Source organism: Mytilus galloprovincialis, chromosome 6 (assembly GCF_965363235.1).
Source record: "Mytilus galloprovincialis chromosome 6, xbMytGall1.hap1.1, whole genome shotgun sequence".
Taxonomy (NCBI): Eukaryota; Metazoa; Mollusca; class Bivalvia; order Mytilida; family Mytilidae; genus Mytilus; species Mytilus galloprovincialis.
This window is the reverse complement of record NC_134843.1, coordinates 65,594,945-65,608,073: the sequence shown is the minus strand read 5'-3', so window position 1 is coordinate 65,608,073 and position 13,129 is coordinate 65,594,945. Positions and strand designations below refer to the sequence as shown.

At 32.4% G+C, this 13,129-nt stretch overlaps 1 protein-coding gene across 1 annotated transcript in view; it reads left to right on the top strand.

Annotated features, from left to right (window-relative positions):
- Positions 1–4,503, top strand: part of LOC143080130 (uncharacterized) — a 138,097-nt gene extending 133,594 nt beyond the window's left edge. The window contains exon 75 of the mRNA XM_076255833.1: positions 4,309–4,503. Coding sequence (XP_076111948.1) covers positions 4,309–4,426 — 118 coding nt within the window. The 3' untranslated portion in view covers positions 4,427–4,503. The remainder of the gene's footprint in view (positions 1–4,308) is intronic.
- The last annotated feature ends 8,626 nt before the right edge of the window (positions 4,504–13,129 follow it).

Genomic DNA, 13,129 nt, shown 5'->3' with positions numbered 1-13,129 from the left:
ATCTGGCAAAAAGTCAAAAAAAGAGTATCGAACATAAAAAAAATTTCTTAAGAATCCTGTTACTTCTTCACCAAAAGCTAATGCTGTACGTTCTACTTGAATTTGATTGTTTGGCAAATACTCTGGAGAAATCAATGGTTTGTCTAAAATGGCATTCTTGAAAATTAAGAACGTTTATAGAATTTTTGACAACTACATCTTTTGAACGTATTACAGCTAAAGGTTGTACATTTAATGGAGTTTCTTACCAACATAATGCTCATTGGACGAATGGCTGTGACAAGAACTGTACCTGTGTCAACGGTCTCTACAGTTGTGTTTTTTTGTAAGTATTTTTTACATGAAAACTTGATTAGCTATTTAGAGTTGAGGTATGACTGCAATATTTACAAAGTAAGGGACCACAGTTTCCCAACCATTTGACAGAAGGCAGATTTTACATTTGAAGATGTAAATGTATTTGATTTTGTGACTCATTCACCAATTTATTTCATTTAAGTTTGGGAAGAAATATTTGCCTTTAACATTTGTTGTGAACCTTGTAAATAGTTAGTCAAGTTTGAGATATTCATACATTTTCATATGTTCATGTTTGTGAAGATATTCATCAGCCATTCACATTTAAAGATTATCAAAACATGAGTTGCACTTATTATATTCATTGCATATTCACTTATTTTTAATTTGACACATAGTGGCTTGTGAATAAAACAAAACAGTCTTATGTATATTTGTTATGTTGCAAAATAAGAATTAAAATAAGAATAAATTTCAAATATGAAATTATAAAATTAACTTTTGATTGTAGATGTCCAATATATCCAAATCTTCCACCAAACTGGCAACTTGTAGGGAAATCTGCTCGATGCTGTCATCCACATTACGTGATTGGAGTTGGTAAACGTGAGTTTTCATTTTTAAACGATGTGTCAATTGTTTGATTGAAAGTGTTTAACCCAACTTTCCCACACTTTTTGCTAAATCATGGTAACTAGTTTATTCCAGTGGAGAAATCTGGATTGCACGAAGAGAACTACTAACCTTGAAACGTTTCAGATTATAAGTCCCAAGCAACACGCTAGGAAGAATTTGGTAAGTTAGATATAACTATATATGCCCAATAATTGTAGCAGCTAAACATCAATTTAATAAATTAAATTTCAGGATATTTGCTGGCTAATTCTTATTTTTTGTTAATATATTCATATATCTATCAGTGACATCATTCAAGTGAAAAATTGTCTAAAATTGTTGTCTGTACTTTATAAGGTATATAAGCCTAAGGTATATATTGTACTGGTTCAGTATGATATTTGTAAAAATAATCTATTACATTGCAGTTTAAACATCCTTACTTTCAGCAATATGTAATTATGGTGGAAAGGAATATAAGCAGGATGAAACCTGGTCTGATGGTTGTCAGTTTAGCTGTATCTGTAATGATGCCAAGGCTGGTCAATACCAATGTAAAGAACTGTAAGTAATGTTTGCTAAGAAAAAGGAGTAAATTTGATAAGAAAAAGGAGTAAATTTGATAAGGCCCATGGCCTTTATTTTTCAGTAAATAATTCAAATTAGGATTTAATGGCCACAATCATTGTGAATCATAGTTAAAAGTAAGTAGTATTTGCCAAGAAATAGAAGTAAACTCGAATAAACCCCCATATGGCTTATATGAGCTTATATTTCGAATTAGGATCTTATGATTATAACCACTGCGGATCATAATTAAAACAATGACAAAGGAACAGGACTTTCGTCTTTTTTTATAGATGTCAAAATAAGGACTGTTCCATTGAAACATAAATGGTATCCAGAGAAGGCACTTTAAAACTTGTCACCCACCAATATCTATAAAGAAACAATTTTAGAATTTCGTTTACATCATTCAAAAATTTAAAGATAATCCATTTGTTTGGCATGCATTATATATAAATGACCCCTACTTCTTTTTGAGTTATTTGAAACATATAACTATAGTCATTGAAAAGATAGATAAACATTTTAAACTCCTGTCTGATTACTTTTGGAACGTACAACAAAAATCTTTAATAACAAAGAAGTCTGTGCTACAAATATGTTCATTGAAATGAAAAATTTAATGTAATCACATTATGTGCAGTATATCTACCGATCTTAGCAAAATATTTCTGTAAATTTTATATCCATGGTGTAATTATAACAGTATAATGATTTCTTTGAATTCAATTGAGATTATTACAGCAGTTATTCAAAAAATGAAGGGACACCACTGTTCCTTAGTTGTAAAGGCAGTTTGGTTGTATTTGTTACTTATTTTAAAAGGAAATAAGTTCCTATACCACATATCAGTAGTTAAATCGATCCTTGCTTAAAACAAGAATGTGTCCAAAGTACACGGATGCCCCACTCGCATTATCATTTTCCATGTTCAATGGACTGTGAAATTGGGTAAAAAATCTAATTTGGCCTTAAAAAGTAAAAAGATCAACCAAAAGGGAACATTTGTACTAAGTTTCAAGTTGATTGGACTTTAGCTTCATCGAAAAGTACCGTGACCAAAAACTTTAACCTGAAACTCACACTTTTAATTTCTATGTTCAGTGGACCATGAAAATGCGGTCAAAAGGTTAATTTTGTTTTTAAAAAAGAAAGATCATATCATAAGGAACATGTGTACTAAGTTTCAAGTTGATTGGACTTTCGCTTCTTCAAAAACTACCTTGACCAAAAACTTTAACATGAAATGGGACGAACAGACGGACGGACGTACGGACAGACGGAAGGACGCACAGACCAGAAAACACAATGCCCCTCTACTACCGTAGGTGGGGCATACAAAAAAGATTTTTTGTTTTATGTTTATGCATTAATCGTTAAGCTCATATTTATAAACTTATGCTGTCCTGGCCTTCGTTGTCTGTAACTTATACATTGCTTGATATTTTATCTTTCTATCTCTTCAAGAAAGGATAGCTTTATTAGAGGACATTGTCTTTTCTTAATTCTTTTTGCCTTGGATGTGCCTTGTAAATATAATACTTTTATTTGAATTACTTTTTGTCAATGCTGCAACAATTTTTCCACTTATAAATGGGCTAGCTTTGTTATTCTTTTAAGCAGTAAACATAACGATACAGACTAGAGTTTTTAATCAACTTTGTTGGACTTTGATAGAATTGTGGGGAACTTGAACAAAAACTTTTTTATAATCAGAAGACAGTACCCAGAGCACTTGCTTTTGTTTCTTCATTTTTCTGTGGTATTCTTGATTTTTAACAACCAGGAATGCTTTAAGCCAAATATTTAAAAGTTAAACCATATTTATAGAGCTAGTGAAAAGTTATATGCAATAAGAACCTCAAGAATATAAGATCAACTTTGCCTGCGGGAGTTAGATTTTTAGTATCTTAATAATTTAAGAAAGTTTTGTCAATGATTATGCTAGTAGGGAAAAACGACTACAGAGCCGATTATAACATTAAGGAAAAGAATTGTTAATAACCAATATGCTTAAAAAAATGGAAACAGTCATGTCTGCTTAAAAAAACCAACTTTATTTAGCAAAAATTTGATCCCTCTGTATTGCATTTCATATAAATTGGAGCTGTATTATAAGACCACCTGTTTTATAGACCACTTTTTTGCTCTCCCGTAAGTGGTCGCTAAAAACAGGGTCGACAGTAATTTGAAAGTTGTGTTGGTCTAAAGCACTTCTACTATCCTCAGTTTAAATCAGTGAAGGGATGATATCAATTGGAATTGAAATTATTGAGAGTTTAGCTTCACTGTATATTATAAACAATCCTCTATCTAGGAAATCATTATAGAAAATGCAAGCTCTGGAATAAGGTATCCAATATCATTGATAGACTCCATATACATGCACTTCTTGAATGTTGCTGCACATAAAGTTAGCAATAGTTAGCAATAGTTAGGCTCGAATATTTTGGCGTCTATTTTCTCTCTCTCGCGAACTGACCCTGATTGTCATTTTTGTACATGTATGGCAATATATGACACAGACTTAAATGTCTTTGTTGTATCTTTTATCTCAAGTTCGGAGATATGTGTTCAACAATAAGAAAGAAAAAATAGACAAAAGTTGTTCCCTATGGAATGCTGAAACTTCAGGATTAATCACCTTTTGGAAATTGTAGAGAGAAACTTAGCTTTTATGTGTCACTTTAACTCTGCAAAACAATTTTAATAGAATAGATAATTTCTTACTTAGAAAACTTGATATTTAAAACAAATGTAATTTGTTCAGATATATGAGTAGAACACAAAATATTAACAGATATATAAACAACTTTTATTCAATTTCAGATGTCCCAAATGGGATCTTCCTGACGTTTGTCACTGGAACCCAGCATCAGCGGGAAAATGTTGTAGTCAACCAGAATGTCCACTACCTTATGTTATCAAAGGTTATCCAGACCTTTAGATGTTTCTCTTCACATAAGCAACTGTCAATTATAGAATATTGTTTATCAAAAAATATTAAAGGACCATTTTCATTAGTTTCTTCGTTGCAACAAGGATCTCCTCTGAGTTTATAACCTTTCTAGCATTCAGCACGCTTATATTGACTTTAAATATCATCGATATGTTCATAAAAAAAATCTGTTTACGAACTATACACTATAGGGATTTCCTATCACCAGGAAGGAATAACCATAACAGTTTGTTTCTTTCAAACATTTAGTCTTCAATTCTGTTGTATTTTTGTACAAAGAGAGTGGTGATCCATTTTGTCTGATTATAGTGTCATTGCTGAGTCTTATGTAGACGAAAACGCTTTCTAGAGTACCAAGTTATCAACATTTTATCTTTGAGTAATTTAGAAGGAAACAGTAAACATAAAGTAAATGTTTACATCTAGCATTTTACAGTCTGTGTGTGACTAGAACACGGTGGGTATGGTTGTCCTGCGAGAGAACGTTTTGTGCTGGTGATTCGGTCCTGACTGGTGCTGGTGATCAATGAAAAAATGTAAACAAAGACGAAAATGATGATTTTTGACGTTTTCACTCATATAAAATGAAAGAAAACAGTTGAGATTTTTCAATGTTGTTTCTTATGGGTTCATATGTAAACCATTAAAAAGTTGATCCTCTCAACTGTTTCTGTAAGCGTAACACAAAAATGCTAATTTTCAGAAAATATATAGTTATTGTCATAATTATGTTTACATAAGACTTATAAAGGAGGTACCAAGCAATATTTTACAGTTCAATTTAATGATCATGAATGGAAGGAAATGGTACGGAAGTTTACATAAGACAAAAAGAAATTGGTAGTATTTTTTGGCGAAAGACTTAAACGCTTCTTTGCATCATATAGTACAGCTCTTCTATAAAAGCATGCACAAAAACTTTGATTGACTTGCTTGCTATGTTTGCTTGGATGTTTTCAAACAATAGGTAGGCGGGGTTTCAATACATACTGGGATTCGATTGGACAATTACAAACTGACAGGAATTAAAGTTAATGTTTATTGTCCAAACATATTCTAGTATATACATATAGTAAACAGACTACTTACCTGTCGTTTACAAAAATCATAGTAAGCAATTTGATCAATGGTTTGCTTTGCATATATTTATAGAAGAGCTGTAAATTCTAAAAATAAATTCTAGTTGTCGTAGATGGTTAAATCCTCAACAAAATCTCAATAACTTTGTCTGAACGAATAAAGGTTTTCAATCAAATTTTCGTGGATTTTTTAGCTTCCACCCTGACGAGGCACGTTAGCTGTTCGTATGCTGTTGCACCTGACGCACGGAAACTTTCACATTTCCATCTTCTTTTCTGAAATATTTTACCCAGCTCATACTTGACAGGATTGTTATCCTAGTAAAAGGTGTAACCAATGAATTGAACACAAGTTAAAAATTCCACAATACTATATAATTCTTTTTAGGTGTCAATTTGTTCGAAAAAAGACGAAAAGAAGAGAGCGTTTTTAATGTCATGATTATCTGTCGCTTTCTGGATCTATGCTTAGAATTCATTTCAGATGACATGGATTCCTCACCCTGGTGACCCTGCTGCCTTTCATAACTTTATCCGTATACATATATTAAAAGATAAACAAAAGGCTGCAACAAGTATTTTTGTATTTAAAATGATTCGTTGTAACGAGAATATTTGCGGTGAATGGAAACTGTGAGTGTCAAAATCTTAAATTTGCTTATAAATGTTGCTGGACCCAGTTTCGTTATCTGATCTGAATTTTCTGAAATGTGCAAGGTAGATAGAAATTGGCCTTTTGATTTTTTTACTCGGTAAGTTTTTCCGTAATTGCTTGAACTTTTGCAATATTAAAGCCGATTTCAATGAGTGTGTAGACAAAGGGAATATCTTTGGTTATCTTGCTTGCTGAAAAGAAAAGTCATTGTTAGGTTATGTAAACTACCCTATTTTAAGAGTAGACTAGTCCGACAAATGACATATCTTTCTGTCTGTAGGACCAGGTTACTTCGAAAGGAGGGTAGTATACCTTACCTAATAATAAATTCACGGTTAAGCTAACAAACAAGCTAACCAAAGATATGACCTTTTCCTACATACTCAATGGAATCGGATGTTACTAAAAACTCGAATACATTTTAACAGACAGTGGTCATGTTTGTTGATGAATATTGTTTTTCCTAGATTCATTCTTGAAAATCATTTGGTAACATTTTGTCAAGTAATTTCAGAAAAGATATTTTTGTAATTGCGGACTCCAAGACAATACATGAACCTCACACGACCCCTCGACACCGGTGAGCTTATATATGTTCTTATAGCGATTCGGGTTGATAACCAGTTGAAAATTAGGTATTTTTGTGTGCGTGTAGATTTGTATTGTTTTAAACAGTATGATCTTTTAAAGTTAAATGTAGGTGTTTAATATAAGAATTTCTTTTTTAAACTTTTATACTTGCTTTATACTCAATTAGTAGTATGAAGCTACGAGATATTTTATATTAATTTTTGAAATTGAAGGCACAATTAACAAAGCAAACGGTAGTTTCAAATACTTTTAAATAGATTTTTAAGGATAATGTACCCTTGTGTTGATCCCATGCTAAACATAACAAAAATCTATGTACAAAGGTCTGTGAATTTTCTACAAAAATAGTGATTTTATTTTCACCAAATTCTCTTTTTCCACTTAATACAATAATGAACTAATAATAATAATGCTTTGCAAGAAGTTTCCCCTTGATATATGTACAAAATTACATCTCTACTATTCATTGTCTGTGCTGCTTTGATACTATTGCAGTTTGCACATTTCGTTATTGACAGGCCACAGAAGGGGTCATATACCATACACGAAAATATAAAATATTGATCTAAGTATTTAATTTGCTTCTCTGAACCCCAACTCCGGCTGGTTTTTTTTAGGAGGGAGTCTAAAACTGTTCGATTACAGACAGCCGAGTACGCATTTTACTTTCAAGGCGTGTTTACGTTGATTGTTAAAGTCCTGAACACGGATAGATTGAAACAAAAATGTTTGATATATTATCGGGCTTTAGATTCAGTTGTTTTTAAATATAAATGAAGGCTACATTTCAATATAATAATACTAAGAATTCACAATATAATAAAATGCAGAAAAAAATGGATGAAGTGAAATATCTTAGTAAGGAGTCATTATTACAGAATTGGTGTGTTTGACACACAAAACTTAAGTATTAGTGATATTACCAATATTAAAATGAAAGTGTATTTTATTTGGGTATTTTTTCCATTTCCTTATTTTCAATTATAATTAAGGCACATTTGATTTCTATTCATAAAAATATTTAAACCTAGAAAAGTAGAAGACATTGTTCACTTCCTCCCCCGTAATTCTTTATCAAAAATATTTATTTATTCTGGAATTTAAAAATGAAAAAGATGAGAAATCTTAGTTTTGTTAGTGTTCTCTAGGTTACCTCGTCTTTATTATCTGACATATTCTAGTCTGCCCTTTCATAAAATAATGTATTTTTTTAGTGTTCTATCGAACTTTTTTTTCTTTTAAAATACAACTTTTAAATCTTATGGGAAACTATTCCATCTAACCTCGCTCTAACTTATCCCCTATCCCCCCCCCCCAAAAATACAACCGAACAAACAAACCCGCAATACTATTGTCATTATTATAGTCAGCACTAAATTGTTCACACACAAATGTGTTTTAAGCTGCTGAAGATATATGATTCAAACGCCCAGAATGTCCTTTGTTCTATATTTTTGCTCTCCATTTGTATGCGAAACCTTTTACATTTTTATTTTATGGGTAATGGTTGTTAAACTGATTAATTTCTTATTGGCCATTATGATAAAAGTGTGTCAGAGATCATATCTGATATTCTTCCTCAGTCATAATAAACTTACATCATTACAGAACTGAACAAAGAAATAACACGACGGGTGCCGTATACGGTGCAAGAAATGCATACCTTTCCTGAGCACCTGATTTCACTCCATGTTTTTCATTGTTTTGAGGGGAGTTCGTGTTGTTTCTTAATTAATATTTATAACTGTATATGTACATGTCCTTTGGTTTCGTAAGTCTTTGTTTACTCTTAGGTTTTGATTGTTATTGTCTTAACAGATTCATATGTATGTCAAAATCAAGAACATATCTGTCTTTATAAGGCCAATTATAAAGCAACTGGGATTAATATGATTAAGGCATTGCTTTACAATTATACTGTATTAAGCATAAAATCATATCTAAAATATTAATCAAATCTGATTAATAATAAAGAATTGCAAATATTTTGAAGACCTTTCCTGCAAAACATCATTTTCTACTAAGTTTAAGTTTACAACTATTATAATATTTTTAGAAGGGCAATAAGGGTGTAATACAATTGTTATTTTCAAATTGGGGTTCTTTGACATCATTTTTGTACCAATAATAGCAAATCAACATGCAAATACGGTCTAAATTAACTTACAAAGAGATGATCAATGATGCATGGTCTGTTCCAGGAACTAAATGAATCATACTTTCAGGTCTTCTGGCGAACTAAAAAGATTGCAGCAAGTTTGTTGTCCGTTATGGAATATCCATTTTATAGATGATAGCGGATCTGTTTCACATGTCGTAACAACAATCACGGCCCCTCTTCCCTGAATGTGACGTACTGAATTAGACTTTGCAAAACGACGGGTACCACATGTGGAGCAGGATCTGTTTACCTTTTCGGAGCACCTGAGATCACACGTTTTTGTTGGGGTTCTTGTTGCTGAGTCTAGTTCTCTATGTTTTGTTTCGTGTACTATTGGTTGTCTGATGGTTGTTTTTCCTTGTTGGCCATGGCGTTGTCACTTTATTTTCCGTTGATGAGTTTTAATGTCCTTCGTTTTTTTTGCTATCTTTTAACAATTTAACACAATTTACATGATTTTACACAATTTAACAAATATTTTAGCTATGTTTGAGTAATTTACCATGTTTATAAATATTTGATAATTATTTTTAATATTTCTAGTTATGCATGTCAACTTGAAAGCTGAATTTAAGAGGCAAAACGTAGTTCAGTGTTCTGTATTATACATTTGCATTCGCTTTAAATAATACTTTTTCCAATTTAGAATTTGTCCTTATCACAGCTGTATTTGTGACCCAAACAAATTATAAACCAACTAGTATTGAGAAAGCATGACAAATTTATTAGCCTAGTATAATTGAAACGTTTGAGGATTATTAATTTGTAGACGTTCAATCTATAAAACAAGGTGATGACGACATCAATGTTATGCATGTTCTATCTATAAATAGAGAAATGTGCATATAACATGACTCAATACAACAACGGATTCGATCTAAAAAGGACGAAGTAAATGTTTAACAATTCATAAAAAAGTCTTTGTCAAAACAATGTTGAATAAGAAACCAAGGAAAATGAAAAAATTTAGAAAATCAACAATTATGCAGAATGAAATTCAGAAAATTTACCATACTTACAATACACTACAAAGAAGACATCAAGTATACATATTTGTTCAAGAGCCAGCTAAAGGACGCCTCCGGTAGTTGGAATTTCTCGCTGTATTGAAGACCTATTAATGACCTTCTGCTGTTGTCTGTTCTATGGTGGGTTTTTTTTTTATCACATTCCTCATTTCCATTCTCAATTTTATAAAATTGAACACTTCGATGCCAAAATCGTAATGAATAAGGTTGTTCGCGAGTGGAGTTACTGTTCTACTTCTGGCACCTGTTGTGAAAACTGCGGATGCATCAGTAACATCCAGGGATGTCTTGAGAAAGAGAAGACAGATTGTGCGTATGACCGATAGAAAAGATTTCGATAATCGGTGAAAAATCCTCTGTGAGGGTTCACCAAATCACGATGGCGCCATTGAAGTTTCAAACTTAACCATTCCGTGTTTCTTGCTAGCAACAACCTACTAAAAACTGAGGAAAAAGATCAGTATGTCGGTTTAAAGTCAGAATCTATACTTTTAAACGAGAAGACCTCATTTTGGGTGTCGCTTCTCTTCTTTCCACAATTAATTGATCAACACGCCTCTGTGTCCTATAGGTACAGTGCATAGTGCAATTTGTCATCCATTCATATGATTATTCAGATTGAGTTATTTTTGGAGAAAAACGAGAAAAAAGGCATCCGGATATTGTCCCGTCATTGGACGAAATTTTAAGTCGGATTAGACTACCGGTTTAAAGTGTATTTTCAGAATTCTATCTGCTTTCATTTTCAAGTTTCCTATCCACGGCAGTCACAGAGTTTATTAAATAGAGCGGGTCTGTATACTATATGAATGATCACTATGGATCGATTAGTAAACTTAGAATTGAAAGTAAATGCACTATATTTATATAGTAATGAATGTTCATAATAAACAGATAAGCGCTAAAAATATTCATGTGAACTTTTGATACCTTTTCTGAAATTCTCTAGTCATTAAATCTTTTACAAAATTCATTGATTATAAAAAAAAGAAGATATGGTATGATTGCCCTGTTGAGACAACTCTCCACAAGAGACCAATATGACACAGATATTAACAATTATTGGTTACCGTACGACCTTCAACAACGAGCAAAGCCCATACCGCATACTCAGCTTTAAAAGGCCCCGAACTGACAATGTAAAACAATTCAAACCAGAAAACTAGCGGTCTTATTTATGTACAAAAAAAATTAACGAAAAACAAATATGTAACACACAAACAAACAACAACCACTGAATTACAGGCTCCTTATTTGAATGTTCATAACATACTAAATGTATGTTCATATTGAAATTGATAGAATACCAAAAAATGGGAATATTGGAAATAAAGGAGGAGGGATAAAAAAAAAAGCATTTTCCTGTCCCCATTAACCTATAGCTATGACTTATGATATTTTTGCTGAATTCTCCAGTCATTCAATATTTTACAACTTGAAAATTGTTCCAATAACACTTTACATACTTTAAACTTCGCTCTGAATGCCCGCGATTTTGCGGGTGTGTTCTAGTGTATTATAAAAAGGCGACGATTTTCCTTACAGATTGTTTACGTGTTAGATTGTGCAAAGTAATTAGTTACACCACTCATCAAATAGATCATTACTTATGAAGTGAGGTTTTCTTTGTCCCTAAAAAAGCATCTTACGTGGAAATTAAGTCCATTCCTGTGACTGGATTCTTTTATGTAAAACGGCTACACATTTGGTGAGGGGGGGGGGGGGTGCAGTACAAACATTTTAAATCCCGCCAACATTGTTTTCACATTTTGTCAAGCCAGTAACTATAAATAGCTACATTCTAGATGCCGCTATCAATAATCTTTTAATACAGTCCTAAATTAATCGCGAGTGTAAGTAAATTGTTTGTTTTTGAATGCAATATTTTCGAACGATCTAGAAATTACTTTATGAAGAGTACTCATTATAACGAACCATCTATTTAACGCCATATATCAGCTCAAATTAAACGTATTTTTTCTAGGATAATTCGCAATTCCAACAACGATTTATTTGTTTAACTTAACATTAGGCTTGCTTCATGTAAGGAAACAAAGAGAAACCATTTTGTTATATACTTGCATTAATTTAACAGTAAGTTCGAATAGTTCTTTTGTCGAGCCTGCGACTTTTGTCGCAGAAAGCTCGACTCGGGATAGTGTTCCGGCGGCGGCGGCGGCGGTGGTGTTAGCTCATCTCTTAAAAGCTTTATATTTTAGAAGGTGGACGACCTGGATGCTTCATACTTTGTATTTGTGTGCCTCATGTTACGAAGTTTCCGTCAGTCACATGTCCAATGTCCTTGACCTCATTTTCATGGTTCAGTAACTACTTGAAAAAAAAGTTAAGATTTTGTGTAATGTTAAATTCTCTCTTATAATAAGTGATAGGATAACAAAATTTGGTATATGCGTAACTTGTAAGGTCCTCATACCCGTCAGACAGTTTTCACTTGACCTCGACCCCATTTCATGGATCAGTGAACAAGGTTAAGTTTTGGTGGTCAGGTCCATATCTCAGATACTATAAGCAATAGCTCTAGTATATTTGGTGTTTTGAAGGACTGGAAGGTGTACATGTCTAACTGGCAGGTGTCATCTGACCTTGACCTCATTTTCATGGTTCAGTGGTTATAGTTAAGTTTTTGTGTTTTGGTCTGTTTTCCTTATACTGTATGCAATAGGTCTACTATATTTGGTGTATGGAATGATTGTAAGGTGTACATGTCTAGCGGACAGGTGTCATCTGACCTTAACCTCATTTTCATGGTTCAGTTGTCAAAGTTAAGTTTTTGAGTTATGGTCTATTTTTTTAATACGTTATGCATTAGGTCAACTATATTTGGTGTATGGAAATATTTTATTATCTATATGTCTGTTATGCAGGTTTTATTTGACCTTGACCTCATTGTCACGGTCAATTGCTAAGTGTTAATGTTTCTGTTTTGGTCTGTTTACTTAATTTATAAGCAATAATTCAACTGTATTTCTTGTATTGACGAATTGTTAGCTGTCCATTTCTGCCTGGCATGGTTCATCTGACCTTGACATCATTTCCATGGTTCATTGGTCTTTGTTTAGTTATCTCTTAGTTATCTTGGTTTTAATGTTAAGTTTATGTGACAGTTGTAATAAAGCTTTTTACTTAATATCAATGATTAGTAAAGAAGGCGAGACA